Here is a 19,717-nt window from a genome sequence, read left to right as displayed (position 1 = left end):
GCAATGTCAGTTAATAAGCATGCGCTTTTAAATTGCTGTAGAACGCAAGCTAAAATGGTTGCTGTCGAGTGGTTGCTTCTTCAAGTGGAAATACAGACATTACTTTGATTTCATTAAGCGTAAAAACAAAAATATTGCTGAGAAATGCAGTCTATATCCAGTCTCTAATGAACTTTCAACTACTTTTAACCCGACCAGCAACTTGTTCAAGCATTCTAATACTCGTCGCCAAGGTGAACAGCGGCCCTCAAAATTGGGTTTTTGGGCAGGATCGGGAGTGAAGGTATCTTCTAAATGGAAAGAGAAGCATAGCTGCTTATGGGACCGTTCACATATTAAGTCTTTTGTTCGCGCAAGTTTGTTATTTCCAATGGAGGTGTGTGGCTTGCACACACAAATTCCAGGTGCCCACAGTTGAAAACCGTGAGTCACGTGACAATAATTGACCGATCAGCTTTATACTTTGTAAGGAATATACACATTTCGGTAGACTAATTCCCTCAGACAAACACAGAACACCCAAACACTGCAGTGCTTTTGAATACTAGGCAAGGCAAGTTTATTTATATAGCACATTTCATACACGGTAGCAATTCAAAGTGCTTTACATAAAGCTTTTACATAAAGAATAAAAAAGACAAGTGTAAGAAAATAAAAACGCAAATAATAAAAACAGATTAAAATGTTTCAAACATGTTATAAAAGAATGAAAAAGAAAAGGATGTCAGTTGTTACAGCTATCCAGTTATCTTCATGTCTTCTTTTGAGTAAAAAAAAAAAAAAGACAAACGGGTTTGGAAAAAGTAAACGATAAGAGATTTTTAAGTCTTTCGAATATGTCAAACTGCTGTGATCAACCTATTGTAATGTTTTTCAGTGAATATTAAATTACTGAAAGAGCTGCAGTTTATATTTGTATTTTTTTTAGGGATATTATATATATATATATATATATATATATATATATATATATATATATATATATATATATATATATATATATATATATATATATATATACAAGTAACTTCATAGTAAAGTAATTAGTAATCTGATTAAGCTTTACTTTAGGTAATTAGTAATGTAATAAGATTACAATTTTCTAGTAGTATTCAATAATTTGTAATTTGTGGTTTTGGAGCTGTTTTATATATATATATATATATATATATATATATATATATATATATATATATATATATATATATATATATATATTTTTTTTTTTTTTTTTATTTGTGCTTGTTTCTTTTTTTCATGCACCTCATATACATAAATGTCTTGTTGTGACAAATGAATCGAATCCAGAAGAGTCTTGGAATGTGTTGATTCAGGTGTACTGTAAATGCAGTAATGCATCAATCACATGTTCTGTTGAATCATCACCAGGTGTGTTTTACTCCCGTTTGCGTGTTTTTTTGTCTGCAGGTGTTGTGAAGGAATTCCCACCTCCGTCTTCACTCTCATTTACGAGACCCACATAAATCCAAGCCTGTTTATCATTTCCGTCCAATCAGGAGACACATTTATGAACAGGTAAGAGCAGGGCAGAAACTCCTCGCAGGTGTACAGTCAGAAACAGGGCAGAGGGTCGCAGGAGGAAAAGCAGAATCAGGACCACATGTAGACGCAGTCATCACGGCAGATCAAAGCCTGCCAAACTCACAGCCGAGATCAAAAGAGGCCGAGTTACTCTCGCGTGAGCCCTACACGGCCCTGAGGTGGACTGGACTGCATTAGACATCTGAGCTGAGGGTTTCCAAAACTAACAAGAAAGCATAATAGACGAGCGGGGAGATTCAGTGAAACATTGTACCACCAAAACACTTTTGTACTAGACGCCATATTTAAGGAATGAACTTGAACATGTTTATGCATAATGTATGAGCTATGGAATATAATTAAAGTGCGTTGTGGTTTAGGGTGTTTGTCAACAGCCATATACTGATAATGGAAGGTTTTTCCATTGCATTTTTATGGTGTTGACAAAACTTTTTGTAAAGTACTCTAATGTGCACGCCAGGCCAGTAGATGGCCGTGTCATTTTGTAAAGAGACACTATGCGCCTGCTCAAATGTGGTTCTAGGGTCCGTTCTTCGTACCTCGCTTAAATGATTTAAGATGATTTGGCAGATCCTGGATCTTTTAATCTTGATAACTTGTCTCTCGCTAATTTGGTTCTTCGAAGAAGTTCGCGAATCAGATGAACTGATCTGAGATTGCTGCGTGTGTTGTGAAGGACAGATCTATCGATCCTCGAAATCATGATCAGCAATGCAACGATTGGCTGACGGCACATCAACGTAATGACATCATCTGATTAATATTCAATTATCCATGTTAGTAAAATTACATCAAATTAGCAGTTAACCGTTTGTTAAATATGACACGCAATAACCTTCCACATTTGTTCAGAGCTGCGCAGGCTTTACACTTTCATGTGTCAAGAGTATTCATCATGTATTTAGTTCTACATTTAGAAAATATTTTCTTTATTATAGTAGCCGTTATTTTAATCAGTGTAAAGAATAACTGGATGTTTACAAAAGCATTTTGATATTGGTAAAGGTGTCTGCAACTTTTGTGAAGCATCAAATCACCGTCATATTAACCGTCAAAACATGTTTATGTCAGCATAAATGTATTATTGCTTTTAAAGAAAGTCACATATTGTGCATTTCTATTATACACATTGTTCTAAAGCGATCTAAAAAGTTCATATCAATAAGTTTTCTCTTTGCACCACCAGGTGGGAGTCTTTGTACTTTCATTTCGGAGTGCAGATTGCAAGTTTTAATAATATATATTTTTAACTTTAAATATATATATATATATATATATATATATATATATATATATATATATATATATATATATATATATATATATATAGTTTAAAAAAGTTACTGTTTTCCTAGGTGTATATAACTACTACTGTAAGAAAATATCAGCATTTGGTACATACTTTCAGTATTTTCTTTGCATGAACTGAGCCGATCTAATCCTGTTTATATGAATTGAGCCTGCTGCCGAGCAGGTTTGATCTGTTAGAACTGTTGCTATGACAACAACTCTCGGATCAGCTTTAAAGAACAAATCGATCCTGAATCCTGTCAAATCGTCAACATCCAAATCCAGCTAACTGAGTAATCCACGTACGAAGAACGGACCCCTGTATTCTGCCATTGTTGTTGGACAGCAAAACTATTGCATAAGTTTAGGCTACATTTACAATGCATGGTTCAAGTGACTCAATTACGTTTTTCTCTCTCATGTGTCACAGATCGGATATGGCTCAAGTACGTGTAAGCAGGAACAAATCATATGGATTCCGATTTTCTTAAATCAGATTCAGGCCTTGTTCGTATGTGGAAATTTATCCGATATGAATCGGATTCGTGCCCTTGTGTCTGCAGTCTAAGCAGGTAGATCAGATTTTTACCTGTCAATGCGAGTCGTGCATCATTAAAAACCATTGTGAATTACGTCAAGTCTGACGCTTTTATTCAGAACAGACTTCAGCAGAGTCCCAAACCTTAAATCTCATAAATAAACTGCATAGTTGCAATCTAAACGACTACATTATCAACTAAAAAGCCTCAAAAGTACATTATGTTGTCCAACAGCCACAATATTTGTCACTGTAGTGAGTTTATTCATCTGCTGTCACTCTATGTGGGCGGAGTAATACAGAAGGGTGAGGAGGCTGTGCAAGTACTGTTACTGCAGAATATCGCACTGCTATAAGCCAATCGGCTTCGAGAACCAGACAGAACTGTTGTGTGTGCATATAGATAAATAGATGGACGGACGGACAAATTTCTCCAGAAACACAAAAAGTCCATTATTATTAATTTTAAACATAGACTATTTAAATATGACACTATTTATTATAGTTATAAACAAAGAAAATTTTGTGAATTTGTTGTTCATAAAAGTGTACTTTCATTATGCAATTTTAAATTAAATTTAATGCCAAAGTTAAGTGAAAAAGCATCCTTGTAGTACTTTTATTATACGTTTATATTTTTTTATGGAGCTTGGATGGATAAAGAAGGAAAAGAAAATACCATATTAAACTTAAATTAAAGAATTCCCATCCTAACTAATCATATTTTCCAGTTATAGTTTCAAAATCTTTTAAACTAGATAAACCTATTTGAGTAATTTAACTCTCAAAGTTTAGACTTGCATGCCAAGATTTGATTACACTAGCATTAAAGCTAATAACTAGAACAGGTCTTTGTATCTCAATTTAATGATATTCTATGATCTTATCCAGGAAATTGGCCCTGAGACAGAACAGTACCGTCTAATCCGTTTGTTTAAAGGTCTTCAAAGTATATGTCATTTCTGAATGAGTTTTTGTGCTTTAAACCAACATAGTTTCAATGTTTTCCAACTAGCAAACATTCATTCATTTTCCCTTCGGCTTAGTCTCCATTTTAGAGGTCGCCACAGCGGAATGAGCCGCCAACTATTCCAGCTCATGTTTTACACAGCGGATGTCCTTTCAGCTGCAACCCAGTACTGGGAAACACCCTTACTCACTTATTCACACACACTCATACTCTACGGCCAATTTAGTTTAATCAGTTCACCTATAGTGCGTGTGTTTGGACTGTGGGGGAAACCGGAGGAAACCCATGACAACACAGGGAGCTACCAAACACTTTAAATTAAATACGGCGTCCTCTAAATAACATCTATTTAACCAGTGCAATGTGTGCATCGCTGAACAACAGAAGAAACGTGTCTGTGTGAATTATTACGGCTTCACACCCTGCAAAACCGCAGAATCCCACGCAGGAATCCAGTCAGGTGTGCTGGAATTCAAAAATCAACACTTCACATTCTAGAAATAACATCCTCGGACAAAAGAAAACCAAACCGTGGTAACCAGAGAGGCCTGTTACCAGAGACTTTAAACTTCAAGTCACCATCAAGTGCAACAACAAAAACACCCTTTAAATATTTATTATCTCGAGCTCTCTTGTTTGGATGGAGGTCTAATCAAATTTAAAAGGCCCATTTTCCCATCACAAAAACGAAGTAGACAGCCGTAATTACCACACTGTTTCTCTGTACACACCTCGTAAATGTTGTTTCGCATTGCTGATTTTCCTCAGCTCTCTGTGCCTTGTGTTATTTGTGGTTGCTCTTTTATAAAGTGATGATTGCATTGTTTGGAATACTCGAGCATGTCCTTAACGATATATGGATGACTTCTCACGTAAAAGTGCATTAAAACTCGCACGTTTACCCTAAATCATTTGAATACCGGGGGAATGTTTAAACAGAAAAGTCAGTGTGCTGCAGTGCAGGACAAAACGAGACTTTGTGTAGCCTCTTTTTTTTGTGTGTGTGCAAAAACTTAAGTGCCAGAGCAGTAATGCAGTCCAGACACTCTCTCTTTTTTTTCCCTTCTCCTCCCTCTGTCCCGCGTCGCTACTGACCAGCTTCAGACTTCTCCATTTCTAACAACAATAAATGGCTGCCACTCAGATGGTCCTGATCTTCCATTTCAGCCCACCCATAATCTCAGACCTGGCTGTGAACTTGACCCTGACAGCGCAACGGAGTCTTCCCAAGACCCACTCTGAGATTGAGGTGCTGTTGTTTGACGTGGTTGTGTAAGTGAGATATTTAGACCCCGTTTAGACTCTCTCTAGAGAACGAGGTACAGATGGATGACAGAAAAGAGGTGTGTTTATTCATATGTCCACGTGTAAGTGGAAGCTTTTTGGCAATTTTGTCATATGCATTGATGGAAAATCCAGCTACATAAATGTACTAAGATTTCTATTGGCTAATTAAGTGTCATTGGCTGGTCCAGACTAGTCTACAGTAGTTAACATTTAAAGTGGATCAGTCTTTCATCAAAGTTGTCCCAAAACTATTGTACAACACTCTTGCCTTAGGTCAATTTTGAAAAACCTTTCTGATCCACTTCAAATGTTGCCTACTGGTTAATCAGCTTTTACCTAGAAGTTGGTCGATGCCATAGATATTTACATTACATGTCGCCTACGCTATTGTTGTTTATTGGAAGGAATGTGTCAATAGAGCTGCCATTTTAGTACAGGGTAGTGATCCTTTGAAATGAATGAGGGACCAAGGTGCAGTGAAGGACTGGCCATCCGGAGCTATAGATATATAGACTTATATGCATTTGAAGAATTCAGATGCTAAAACCGCTAAACGCCACTTCCGCCAAAATGAGATAATGACATTAAGTGAATGCTACCAACAAATATATTTGCCCCAAATCCGAGCGTCAGCGCATTCAGAAATAACTGATTGTTTGCAAAAGCCGCCAAACGCCACTTGCCTTTGACAGCAAAAGCCGCTAAATCCTGAGAACCAATCAGAAGAGTGAATCGAATTATATGTTTTCAAGGTCACACTTTACAGTAAGGTTCATGAGTTAATGTTCATTAATGCATTTACTAACATGAACAAACAATGAACAATACATCTACCACTGTATTTGTTCACGTTAGTTAACGTTAGTTAATGGAAATACAGTTGTTCATTGTTAGTTCATGTTAACTCATGGTGAATTAACTAATGTTAACAAGCATGGACTTGGATGTTAATAATGCATTAGTAAATGTTCAATTATGATTAATAAATGCTCTACATGTGTTGTTCATGATTAGTTCATGTTAGTAAATGTATTATCTAATGAACCTTATTGTAAAGTGTTACCGTTTTCAATGTTGCAGCGTGCTGTTACGCCGACTTCTATAAAGAGACTGTTTTTCAATTTCTATTTTATAAGACAAAGACGTCTGCCGATATTGTGGTAAAAACTTCGGAAGCATGCCATGATTAACCCTGAGCAAATATATTTAAACTCAGTGTTACATTTAACCCTGAGTTACTTTGTGTCATTATATGTCATGAATTTTCAGCATTGAAAGTCAACAGAGCGGAGATCAATGTCCTATAAAGCAGTTCATAAACATATGTAAATAAACAGAGAACTGTGAATCACAACATAAAGAACCTAATTAGCAAATATTTGTTTACAGTGAAGTTGGTTGGAGATTGTAGGCCACCTTGGACTACCAACAAACAGAATGCTGCATTCAAAAAATGGTCAACTCAATTATTAAGCAACGTTCAAAGATGGTTTAGATCAGGGGTCACCAATCTCAGTCCTGGAGGGCCGGTGTCCCTGCAGGTTTTAGCTCCAACTTGCTTCAACACACCTGCCTGGGTGATTCAAGTATACCAAGTAAGAGCTTGATTAGCTTGTTCAGGTGTGTTTGATTAGGGCTGGAGCTAAAATCTGCAGGACACCGGCCCTCCAGGAACAAGTTTGGTGACCACTGGTTTAGATGATTGATCAGATGTAGATTGGGATTTGCCCTGTAGACCATCTCAGATGAGTAACCCAGACTTGGTGGAGCATCTTGAACTTGCTAAAACCGGTATGTCCTGGTTTTCTAAATCGAAGGCTGGGATCTGCTGGAAAACAATGTGATGTTTGAAGGACAGTGTGTTTAGATGTCGTCCCCTCTAAGTTATGAAGAAGAAAAGAATGTTCTAACCAAACAAACCGATGTGTCGGATAAAGACATTTTAAAATACGTTTTGAGAGACAAGTTTGTTCTTACGCTTGTCAAACTGTACCTGCTCTCCAAAGAACTGTAGGAGAACTTAGCGTCTGGAATGCGGGGAAGCATTTCTCTCCCTCTTTCCTCTCCGGGACGGAGTTTGATCTAAAATTAGGTTTATTTAAGGGCTGAAGATCTTGGCCAAATGTGCTCTGACATTAATTCGAAACAGCTCAGTCCAGGTGGGAGGAGGAAAAGAGGGGCCCGCGGTCTGTAAGTAAGAGCCAGTCCGTTTTTATCATCTTCTCTGTATTTTGGAGAGCCTTGGATTGACATTCCTCCCTGCTTGAGCCTGATGCTCCTGCCTGACATCATTAAGAAGGAATGCACACCGTTTCAGTCCCTGCATTTCATGTTTAATTCCCCCCTTTCCCCAGTGCCAATCTAGCTGTGCTTTCATCATGGGAGAATGGACGTTCAGACATGAGGCAAGTATGAACACCCCCATTCATTGGGGCCGAAGCCTGGCACATACTCAGGAAGTTCGGGCTGTTTTTTGGCTCCATGGTACCTGTAGACGCTGTAGCTGTCAAGCTTTTCACTGACCTACTTTCTGCCAGTGGTGAATATGAGTTGTTAGAGGCGCCCGGGGGGCTGAATTTTTCTCTGGACGTATGCAAGGCTCGCCTTTCCCCTCTCGTGCTCAGCGCCGCCTTTGTCTCTGCAGAGAATGATATAAATCAGCCAACGGCTGCGAGGGAAGAATGAAGCTCTGTCGAGTCTCAGAGGGGGGTGTGGAGCAGAGCTGCTGAATCCAGTGGTTTCGCTGTCTGTGGATTAATATCTTCCTGCTGATAGAAGAGCCATGCTTTATCTGATCGTTCAGATCCATCACCAATAGATGAGTCCTTCAAGGTGACTTTTGGGAAGGTGTTGGAAACAAATAAAGCGCCGGGCTGAATGAACAAAGTCTTTAAGGAGTAGTTTATCCTTAAACTAACATTCTGTCATTATTTATTCACCCTTGTCACATTTTTTCTTCTGTACAAGGCAGCCCATGCTTTTTTCAGTATGGAAGTGGAAGTGCATAGGGATGTAAAACTGATTTGCCAACTTTGTTGGGTTTCTAAGAAATTTAGTAAAGTTGTTTAAACATTTAATGAATAATTTTTTTTATTCCTGATTAATGACATGATTTCAAAGTCAATCACCCCCCCACCCCCACCCCGTCTCAGCAGGGTGTTTGCACACCTCTAGTTTGAAAAAAGTCAGGAAAGTGGGTGTGTCGGGGGAGGGAAAGAGGGAAGGTTTTGCATAAAAATGGGAGTTTCCGTTTGGGCACATGGTGATTTTCACTGAGGCAAAACAAACACACAGGCATAGAGGGGAAAGACAGTGATTGTGTTTACGTGGACATCAGTAGAGCCAGACGGAATCTGCGGACGTTTTTTGCTATTTCTGCGCAGAATTTTGGTAAAAATCTGCGGATTTCTGCCGAATTATTTTGGGAGTATCCAGCAGAGTATCATAACTTAGACCTTAATATATTAAATAACAAGTAATAAATTACTGAATAAAAACTGAATAAATTCAGATTTACTCATTTACTCAAGTAAATAAACAATTAATGATAGGCTAGAAATCTGCGGAATTCTGCGGAAAATCTGCGAAAAATCTGTGGAATTCTGCGTGTGCAGATTCCGTGTGGGCCTAGACATCAGTAATCAAATTATTTGCCAAATTATTAATTTGTCGACTTTAACTGCAGTTTGGCACTTTCATTCCGGAACATTTCATGCATGCCCCCCGTGACAAACGAGATATTGCATGTGAGGAACTGCTGGAAGAGTGTAGTTTTAATGAAATGTTTGATACCACATGGCTTATGAGAGTAAAAAAAAACCTTTGCATTTGTTGGTAACTTAGATGCACTCGGTAGGTAGCGTCAGAAAGCTGTTTGTGTATAGACTATCCTGTCACAAAATGCGGTGAAAATCCTACACGACAGTAATAGTTTGATTAAGGTGTTTACATGTTTACACTTTGAGAGCCGCATTTACAGCGGATCTTTCAGTCCATAATATTGTAGTGCTATTAACGTACTGTAAACTGAGTAACTAAATCATTTTGACCAAGGTATGTCTTTAAAAACTGAAAGAGTACTGCTGACGATACAAACTAACTTTGCTTATGAATAAACAAACAAAGACCACTAATCACACACTTACTAAATCTGTTGAGACAGGACAATCAACATCAACTGGAGCCGTGTCTTTTTATAAAAAGATGAGCGGCAAATCTGGATTTCACCATTTACAGATGCGAAAAGATCTTGGGTTAAAATGTTCCTTGCAAACGTATTTCTGTTGCGTGTCGCGTGCACTGTAGCCTACACGTGAGTCCAGCTGCGCTCTCATAGCTGGGAAATGAAAACAAAACCATCGTTGCAGCGCTTTTATAAACACAACACTGACGACCCGTGTCTCCAAACAATTCTCGTTCTTCCACTTGTTTTGGCAACACAACGTGGCGTCTATCTGCCATATGTACACTGTAACAGGACAAAACGAAGCTAACATGCATATCAATGAAGTTGTAACTTATACACAATCAAGTCCAACCAAGACTTTCTCATGAATTAATGCTGCACACTCAAACGCATCATGTTGTACTCGCTAGTACAGACAGCCATTCTACAAGCTGGAATACACGCAAGGATCTAATCGGCGTGACGTCGCTTCAAAAATTTGTTTCAAACCGGAAATACAAATTTGCTCGAATGAACACAAAAACAACCAATTTTCACTTTTTTTGTGTAATATATGTGTCCTAATAGTGTTTATAGCAGCGTGGGCACATGTATGACTGTCAACAGCTTAGGAAATGTGTTTTGGTGTTTGGTGATCCTTTAAAAGGTCTGGTAAATGAATAAAAGTGCTTTAACGCTTTCATCAACTGAAATGTTTACATTGCAGTATTCATTTTACTTATTAACTGTTCAAAATATCTTGTAAATCTTAAGTGAAACATTGATGTAATCAAATTAAATCTAAAGCCAAAGCTATTTGCTATGGGCAGGGCATTTAGTGATAATTAATTACATCAGTGGTTTTGTTTTAATGATGTAGAATGTGCGATGCATTTGGTGTGAATGACATGGAGTTTGTGACACATTTGACAAGGATTCGACTTCCGCAGTTGATTTAAATTCAATTGGAAAATTCGATTGAAGTGGAAAAACATCTTGCGGGACACCTAGAGTGAGCGATGTGGTGCTCTGCGAATGTGTTCACATTGGTTGAGACGTGATGACATCCCTTTCAAGCCAGTGTTCATTACCCCACCCCTTCTGTAACCCATTGTTTGTCCCTGTGTATTCACAGCCGTTCAGTGAGCAAAGAATTTTAAAATAATATCAAACTACGTTTACGCACAAATTAATTGTCAGCGTTAACCCTATAACAATGCATTTACTTGCTCAGCCCAAAATCTGTGCACATATAATCTTTGTTAGAATCATAGACTGTAAAAGATATGGAGGTAGTATCCATGACGTCACCCATAGGTTTCTGAAGAGCGCAAATGTAGCTGCAAGTGGGAGAAACGCTTAATACTTCATTTCGTGCAACTCGTTTGTGTTCTGACCAGATGTGCTTGGTTGTATACTATATAAATAACGCGTTTAGTCTTTTAAAAACACTGTTGTAACACATTGAGCTACTAAACATTGTTCTTAAGATGTTTTTCTACAGGAGGAAAGTGCGTATTACTTCCAAACACTTCAAATATAGTCTGTGTTAGTAAATGCAAAGCTGTTTATAAAATCCAGGCATAACACTGTATGACAACATTTCAGATGATTGTTCTGTAGCCTACAGCTAATCAAGCTGGCGGATTCTGGAGTGCATTACAGGTCTAAAGAAAATTATAAATGATGAAGGATCTTAAATAAAACAAATATATTTATAGATATGATATACTGTATATGGGGCGAGGCAGTGGCGCAGTAGGTAGTGCTGTCGCCTCACAGCAAGAAGGTTGCTGGTTCCATCCTTGGCTCAGTTGGCGTTTCTATGTGGAGTTTGCATGTTCTCCCTGCGTTCGTGTAGGTTTCCTCCGGGTGCTCCGGTTTCCCCCACAGTCCAAAGACATGCGGTACAGGTAAATTGGGTAGGCTAAATTGTCCGTAGTGTATGAGTGTGTGTGTGTGGATGTTTCCCAGAGATGGGTTGCAGCTGGAAGGGCATTCGCTGCGTAAAAACTTGCGCAGTTGGTGGTTCATTCCGCTGTGGCGACCCCAGATTAATAAAGGGACTAAGCCGACAAGAAAATGAATGAATAAATATACTGTATAAGTATATAATTTCACTCACCTGGGAAATTCTGGCAATGTGAATGGTTTGTGAGCACAATGAAGTGTACACAGCATGCCATATCATCTGATAATTGTAGGAAATAATTCAGTAAGGCAATTGGCTGTGTAAAGCCACATAAAACAAAACAAAAATGCGATGTATATGCAGAGTTCAGCGGCTAATCAGCCGGAATCAGCAGAGGTGAAGTGACAGCGACCAGCGAGAGCTAGCTGTTAACGCCCTTAACTATGCAGACTTAATATAACTTGATATAAACGAAACGGATGAGTTAAAAAAATTCACCCCCAGTTGTCATGAAGGGTAAGATTAGCTCTATGAACCAAAATCGTTCTTCCAGGCTGCTGTAAATACCTTTTTTTCTGTGAAACTGGCTATTTTAACAGTGGTCTCAATAGAAATTTGCTCCATATGGAGCCAGGACTAGCGGAATTTTTGATGAAATGCAGTTTCAGTTACTTCCGTATTTGCTTTACGAGGGAGAGCGAGAGGTTGCCGCTTGATAAGAATGACTTAATTCCATTTGTTGGACTTGTAGTGTAATAGCAGATGAGCGCTCCAAGCTCTTGCATCTTTCACAATACAACACATCAGCAGTGCGTAATCTGTTTATACACGTCACTGCATGGTAGCCTCAAGAAATCGTCCAGTTTGCACATCACACGCAATGACATAAACCTGCCCTGTGCATGGATTCACACAAAGGTGTTTGCTCTCATGGCTCAGGGGTTAGACATTGAGGATTAGGTGTTATCAGATTTCACAAAGGATGCTCTGAGAGTGTCCGGACATGCCCCGACAACACAATAAGTGTTCATTACATGCTTTCATCATGTAAACCTTTATTACATAAGAGGACTCTCGTACATTCTTACAAAGTGATTCACATGTTCTGGGACATTACAACACAAGAACATTAGCAGCCTCTTAAAACATCTTAAGGTGAACCCTTATGTAGACCTGCAGCTGTGGATGGAAGAGGTTGCTTTGGAACAGGTGTGGATTCACTGGAGACCGGCGGGCATGTTTCTATAGTGACCAGCGAGTAGTCAAAATAATGATAGGATATAAAATGTGTGTTCATCAGCTGGGTAGAACACCAAATCACGTAATGTTATACACATGCACACATCTTTGTTCATTTTAAAAGAGCATTGTAAGTTCAATTCATGTTTACTTCTATAGCGCTTTTACAATGTATATTGTGTTAAAGCAGCTTAACATAGAAGTTGTAGTAAACTGAAACTTAAACAGGCCAGTTTTCAGAGTTGAAGTTCAGTTTAGTTCAGTTCAGTGTAGTTTAAGTTTCACTGCTGAAAGTCCAAACACTGAAAAGCAAACCCATCAATGCGCAGCTCCACAAGTCCCAACCAAGCAAGCTATTGGTGACAGTGGCGAGGAACAAACTTCACCAATTGATAAAAGCAGGCACGTGCACACATAGGGCTCAACCTGTGCAGTGCACATGCCCTTTTTAGTCTTGGATAGAATGTGCCCTTCCAAAATGATCAAAAGTGCCCCCGCGACGCGACACACTCGGTCCCGCTCTTCAGTAGGCGCGCGACAACACCGCTCGAGTACGCGTGCGACAACACAGCTGATCAGAACACGCGCGACAACACCGCTCTTCAGTACGCGCGCAACACCCCCCCCCCCCCCACCCTCTCATCAAAAAATTTATCCTGCACAGGGCCGGATTGGCTAGTCGGGAGGACCGGGAGAATTCCCGGTGGGCCGGTCCGTTTTTTGGCCGCGAGGGCCGGTGTCCGTAGCTCCAGAATCTTTTGCTCTCAGCAGTCACACTTTTTAAATTTATTTATTTACTTGACCACAGCCTTTTTATTCATTATTTTACCGCAACTCTTCTCTTTTCATCTATTTTAATGATTATAAAACTCAGTTGTGTCTCCTTTTATAACACGGCTATTGTGGTCCAGCAGTTAGCATGTTAAGTTAAGACGCCGTGGACCCAGGTTCGATCCTCGTTAGAGTAACTTATTGTTTTCATTTTTATTGTTAAGACATATAATACTGTTAGGGTCAAAAGACGTGATCGTGTCATTAGAAACTCATTTGGAAATGACCTTATTTTAATATAGTCAGTCGTGAACTGAGGTGGGCTGGTCTGAGGCTTGAAACTCCAGGGCTGAAAAGGTGTCCCACTCCGGCCCTGATCCTGCACATGCCCTTTGGACGGTCTCTGCACAGGCCTGGATAAAAGTGAAGGAAAAAAACCTTGAAAGAAACCAGGCTCAGTTGGGCACAACCATTTCTTCTCTGGCCAAACTTCCAGCCCAAGCTGTAGTCTAAGGCTGGAAAACACTGGACGTCCATCGTGGAGAACTGCAATGTGTTCACCAACCATAAATGCAAAACCAAAAGCCACCCAGCTACATGATACAGAGTCCAGACAGCCTATAACAAGCTGTCCGTATAAACACACACACACACACAGCACCAAGCAAGCAGCACACAACATGCACAGTCTAAATCCTTAGTGGGGCCCGAAACGTTTTTTATCCCACTCACTCTTTATTCCTACACTGAACCAAATGCCACTTATAAATGCCATATTTTTTAACCTGTCCAGAAATCTAGAACTCACACAGCCTCTACGAAAATGTAGACTTCTAAAGTTTCCTGTTTGAAAGAGAGGACTTGTTCAACAAATTTTTGCAATGACTGGTCTGTTAAGCAAGCTTGTTTTTAGCAAAGCATTACATCATTTATTTTCTACAGTTGATTGAAATATTTTGACTTTAAAGCTGATGCTTTTCAATATCCATTTTCTCTTGCAAGCAATGAGCAGTTAAATGAGTTTATTGACAAGATATCAAGTAGGAATATCCCACATCTGACAGTCAATGCATTATTATAGTGGTGCTCCCCTTGAAACAATTTGGGGTTGAGGTGCTACTGTGATGAAACCAGCAGCTGTGAGCCACTAAACCACAACATGAGTGGCCTAAATGCATTGTTTAGATGAACATTTTCAATGGGATCTTCCTGTTTTGTAAGATCTAGCATGATTGAATCAAATTTTACCCAAGGCGCACCCACGACACCATAAAACCTCATGGACATCTGCCTCTGATAGGACACAAAACCACCCGACTATCACACCACTGTTATACGGGAGTCAATCGCCTGAGGGCATTTGGGTTCGTCTGCCCCGTTTCCAGTACAACAGTGTCAGATGCATGTTGAAAACAGTGGCATGCGGTTTCTGCGCTGTCCCAGCCATAGCTTTGAAATACCAGCCCCACCGCAGGCTATTTTAGGGCCAGCCACAGCCATGCTCACTCGCTGCCCAGATACTGTCGTTCTCCTGGGGCCCTCATCTCAGCACTGCTCCGCTTTGCATCCCCGAAATTGCGAAGTGGTGAGCCAATGACATCGTAAGCATCAATCAGCAGGCCTTGACACGATGTAATCTCCAGAGGGATCCACGTGTTGAACAATCAGGAGGTCGAAGCATTTCCTCCTGGAAGTTCTTCAGGTGAAGAAAGGACAGATTCTGTTTATTCTAGAAGTCTTAAACACGACTCTAGATAGTCCACTGTAGTTCATACCCTCTCATTTGACTTAACTAGTCATTTAGCAGACGCTTTGTTCCTAAAATGACTTGCAGTACACTTATTACAGGGACAACTTTGAACCCTTCTGGAATGACCTGAGGTCAGATGTCTTGCCCAGGATCAGTGTTGCATGTAATTACTTGCAAAAGAACTAGTTACTGTAATTAAATTACTTTTTTTGCTGAAAGGGGTTACTTTTCATTTTTAGGTAGCATAATTACAATTACTTATAATGTACTTGCCTTAAATACTGCCTCTAAATTATTTGCACATGCTTAAGATTATTATTTTTTTGCATGAAAATTAGATCGTGACCATGTAAACTCACTGGCCACTTTATTAGGTACACCTGTCCAACTGCTTGTTAACGCAAATTTCTAATCAGCCAATCACATGGAGGCAACTCAATGCATTTAGGCATGTAGACACTTTGTCAATACGATCCACTGCAGTTTAAACTGAGCATCAGAATGGGGAAGAAAGGTGTTTTAAGTGATTTTGTACATGGCATGGTTGTTTGTTTTAGACATGCTGCTGAGTATTTCAGAAACTGCTGATCTACTGGGATTTTCACGCACAACCCTTTCTAGGGTTTACAGAGAATGGTCCGAAAAAAAGAAAATATCCAGTGAGCGGCAGTTTTGTGAGCACAAATGACTTGTTAAAGGGTCACGAAACACCAAAACACATTTGTGAGCTGTTGACAGTCGTATATGTGTCCCACCCTGCTAAAAACACTATTAAGACACGTATATCTCACTAAAAAGTGAAACTTGGTTGTTTTTGCATTATTTCGAGAAAATTCGTACTTCCGGGTTGAAACGGTTTTTTGAAGCTGCGTCACGGCCATGAGATCTTAGTGTGTATTCCAGCGTGCAGACTGGACATCTGTGCTAGAGTGTCCCGTATTACGTCTTTGAGTGTGTTGCATTCATTCATGAGTAAGGCTTGGTTCAAACCAATCAGCTCGCGCCATTATGTATGCGCTGCAACTTCATTAATATGCATGCTAGCTTTCTTAGACTATACCTGAAACAGTGTTCAGACGGCAGAGAGACGACACACGTTGTGTTGCCAAAAGTTGTGGGAAAATAATAAGAATTGTTTTCAGATACGGGTCGCCAGTGTTGCTTTCATAATGTGAAGGTTTTGTTTTCATTTTCTCTCTATGAGACCGCTGCTGGACTCGTGTGGATCAGTGTACGGGACGCGCGGCTGAAAAGCGTTTGTTTGGAACATTTTTTACTCGAGAGCATTTCTCATCAATGGTAAGATCCAGATTTGCTGCTCGTCTCCTTTAAAAAAGACGAAGCTCCAGTATGTGGTGATTGTCCTGTCTACAGGTTCGGTAAGTGTGTGCAATCAGCGCACTTTCTTGGTTCATTCAGATGGCAAAGTTATAGTTGGTATGGTCAGCAGTACTCTTTCAGTGTTTAAAGACAGACCTTAGACAAAATGATTTCTAAGTTACTTAGTTTACAGTACGTTAATATCACTACAATATTGAAAGATCCGCTGTAAATGCTGCTCTCTGTGTGTAAACTTGTGAACATTGTAAGCAAACTTTTGCCGACCGTTGTGTTGAATTTTCGCCGCATTTTGTAAGCAGGACAGTCTACACACACACACACGGCTTTCTGACCTACTGAGTGCATCTGAGTTACAGAGAAACGCAGAGGCTTTTTTCTCCTATATTATGTGCGGTATTAAACATTCCACTGTCATTAAACACACTGTCTTTCTCCCGTGTGTGTGTGTGTGCTTGTTTTTCCTCGGTCAGAAGCGCGTGCCCAAATGGCAACTCCTTTTTATTCAAACCCTGCCCATTTTTCCACCCCTGACACTCCCACCCAAACAAATCTAGACACACCCACTTTCCTGACTTTTTCCAAACTAGAGGTGTAAAAACGTCCTGCTGAAACGGTTGATTTCATGGACCTTCAATGTCAGAGGAGAATGGCCAGACTAAATGAGAGGCAACAGTAACTCAAATAACCATATGTTACAAGCGAGGTATGCAGTAGAGCATTTCTGAATGCACAACACGTACAACATTGAGGCAGATGTGCTACAGCAGCAGAAGACCACACCGGGTGCCACTCCTGTCAGCTAAGAACAAGAAACTGAGGCTACAATTCTCACAGGATCACCAAAATTGGACAATAGAAGATTGGAAAAACGTTGCCTGGTCTGATAAGTCTTGATTTCTGCTGCGACATTCGGATGGTAGGGTCAGAGTTTGGCATCAACAACATGAAAGCATGGATCCATCCTGCCTTGTATTAATGGTTCAGGCTGGTGGGGGTGGTGTAATGGTGTGGGGGATGTTTTCTAGGCACACTTGGGCCTATTAGTACCAATTGAGAATTGTGTCAATGCCACCGCCTTCCTGAGTATTGTTACTGACCACAGTGTACCCATCTTCTGATGGCTACTTCCGGCAGGATAATGTGCCATGTCATAAAGCGTGACAAATCTGCAGCAACTGTGTGATGCTGTCATGTCAATATGGAGCAAAATCTCTGAGGAATATTTCCAATACCTTGTTGAATCTATGCCACAATTGATTAAGGCAGTTCTGGAAGCAAAAGGGGGTCCAACCTGGTACTAGTAAGGTGTACCTAATAAATTGGCTGGTGAGTGTATGATATTTTAAAAAATTATCACAATATGCTGTATGATATTAATTCAAAGTAACAATGAACTTTGTACATTGTCTATACATTGAGATTTATAGGGATTTGTAGCAGTATTGGGTCAAGTAATTCAATTACTTTCCAGACAAAGTTATTAGAAAATTAATCAAAATACAATTTTATTAATTTATTAGTAGTTAAACTTAGTATGATAGATTGTTCTTTTCCAGACACAAACCAACCAACAGATGTTTTTCAACAGATCTTTGTCTACAAATGTAGTGATACTCAGTTTAGATTGGTAAAACCTCTTCGATGATTTTATCTACCATGTCTCCAACTATTTCTCATTTATCACGAATGATTTTCTTTAAGAAGACCGCTATGGTGGCTCCTCTGATCATACATTAGCTTCCAATCTCTTAATGACTCAGTAAAGGTAGATCCCTGCTGTGTTTTGGATTTTCCATCCTCATCCTTTGATTGGGTGCAAGCAAGTCAAGCTCGGGAAGAGCAGACAACAAAAATGATTATTCATGAGGGCCAAACACAGAGATACTGCTAAATATGACATTACACAAATTCATGGGACACTTCAGTATAGCATTTCTTTGAGTTTTCACTTTTATCTTGATGAATTCAAAGTATAGCAAATGTCAGAGATGGGGTGAAAGGCACAGTGAGTAAGAGAGAGTGAGAGACAGTAGTCATTTCAGGGCCTAAAATAGTATAATTAGAGGAGTTGGTACTGTTCCTTTGCCTGCACTGACCACAACTACAACCATTAGCTCTTGATGCTCTTCCGGTACGGGCCATTTATCACCACTTTCCGCTTGATATTGTTCCTTGTCTATTTTAGCGTTCGGAAGATGTTGCTGCTAAATGAGGGGATGCTTCATTTTCAGAGTAGGAAGTAATGCATGCTATTGATCTCACTAGGGTTTTGTGGGTTGTTGATGTGTTGTTGTTAAGTGCTTGTTAGTTCATTCACTATGGCACATTGGGTTGTTCTGTGTTGTTCCTATGACATTCTGAGTGACTGTTGCTGTGTTTTTGTAGGTTTCTAGGGTGTTGCTAAACTCTTGTTGTCATTAAACTATTGATTTCACTAGGGTTATGGGAGTTTTTGCTGTGTTGTTGTTAAGTGCTTGTTAGTTAGTTCATTGTGGCATACTGGGTTGTTGCCAGTTTTCTCTTTAGGCAGTCACAAGGTTGAAGATAATTTAGGGTTTATTCTTTGCTTGTTGGATGTGAATAATTGCCTGAACATTGCTACATATTTTTGGATCCTCGCTTGATGGTTTGTGCTCAAGTGTGATTATGTGATAACCTGATTGTATACATTTATTTTATGCAAGCTATATTACATTTATTCAGATTTTCATAAAACGTTTATTGTTATTTTTATAATATTGTTAAAATATCTATTTGTTTATTAGCACTTTAAAGGAGGAGAAATAAGTATTATATGCGTTTTTCTAAAAAGAGTTATTTTTTGTCACCGCACCTGCGTCATGACGTCACTGCGCGCTCCAGTGGCAGGCGCGCCCGTGATGCTCTTCATA

The 19,717-nt window shown here is 39.5% G+C and overlaps 1 protein-coding gene across 11 annotated transcripts in view; it reads left to right on the top strand.

The window, feature by feature from the left end:
• Positions 1 to 19,717, top strand: part of LOC147830765 (uncharacterized) — an 80,749-nt gene that overhangs the window by 16,308 nt on the left and 44,724 nt on the right. For 4 of the 11 annotated variants that reach the window (XR_015526058.1, XR_015526053.1, XR_015526056.1 and 1 more), the window contains one exon: positions 1,429 to 1,536. Coding sequence is in view for 1 of the 11 variants with exons in the window: in XM_087311662.1 (XP_087167788.1) it covers positions 1,429 to 1,536; positions 5,529 to 5,637 (217 nt within the window). In the remaining 10 variants the exon portion in view is untranslated. Of the gene's footprint in view, positions 1 to 1,428; positions 1,803 to 3,283; positions 3,426 to 5,528; positions 5,719 to 19,717 lie in introns of those variants that run through there. The other 7 variants (XR_015526051.1, XR_015526059.1, XR_015526054.1 and 4 more) reach the window with 5 other exon arrangements.

The sequence above is a fragment of the Danio rerio genome, chromosome 25, assembly GCF_052040795.2.
Source record: "Danio rerio strain M-AB ecotype USA chromosome 25, GRCz13ab, whole genome shotgun sequence".
In the NCBI taxonomy this organism is placed as follows: Eukaryota; Metazoa; Chordata; class Actinopteri; order Cypriniformes; family Danionidae; genus Danio; species Danio rerio.
This window is presented reverse-complemented; position numbering and strand designations above follow the sequence as displayed.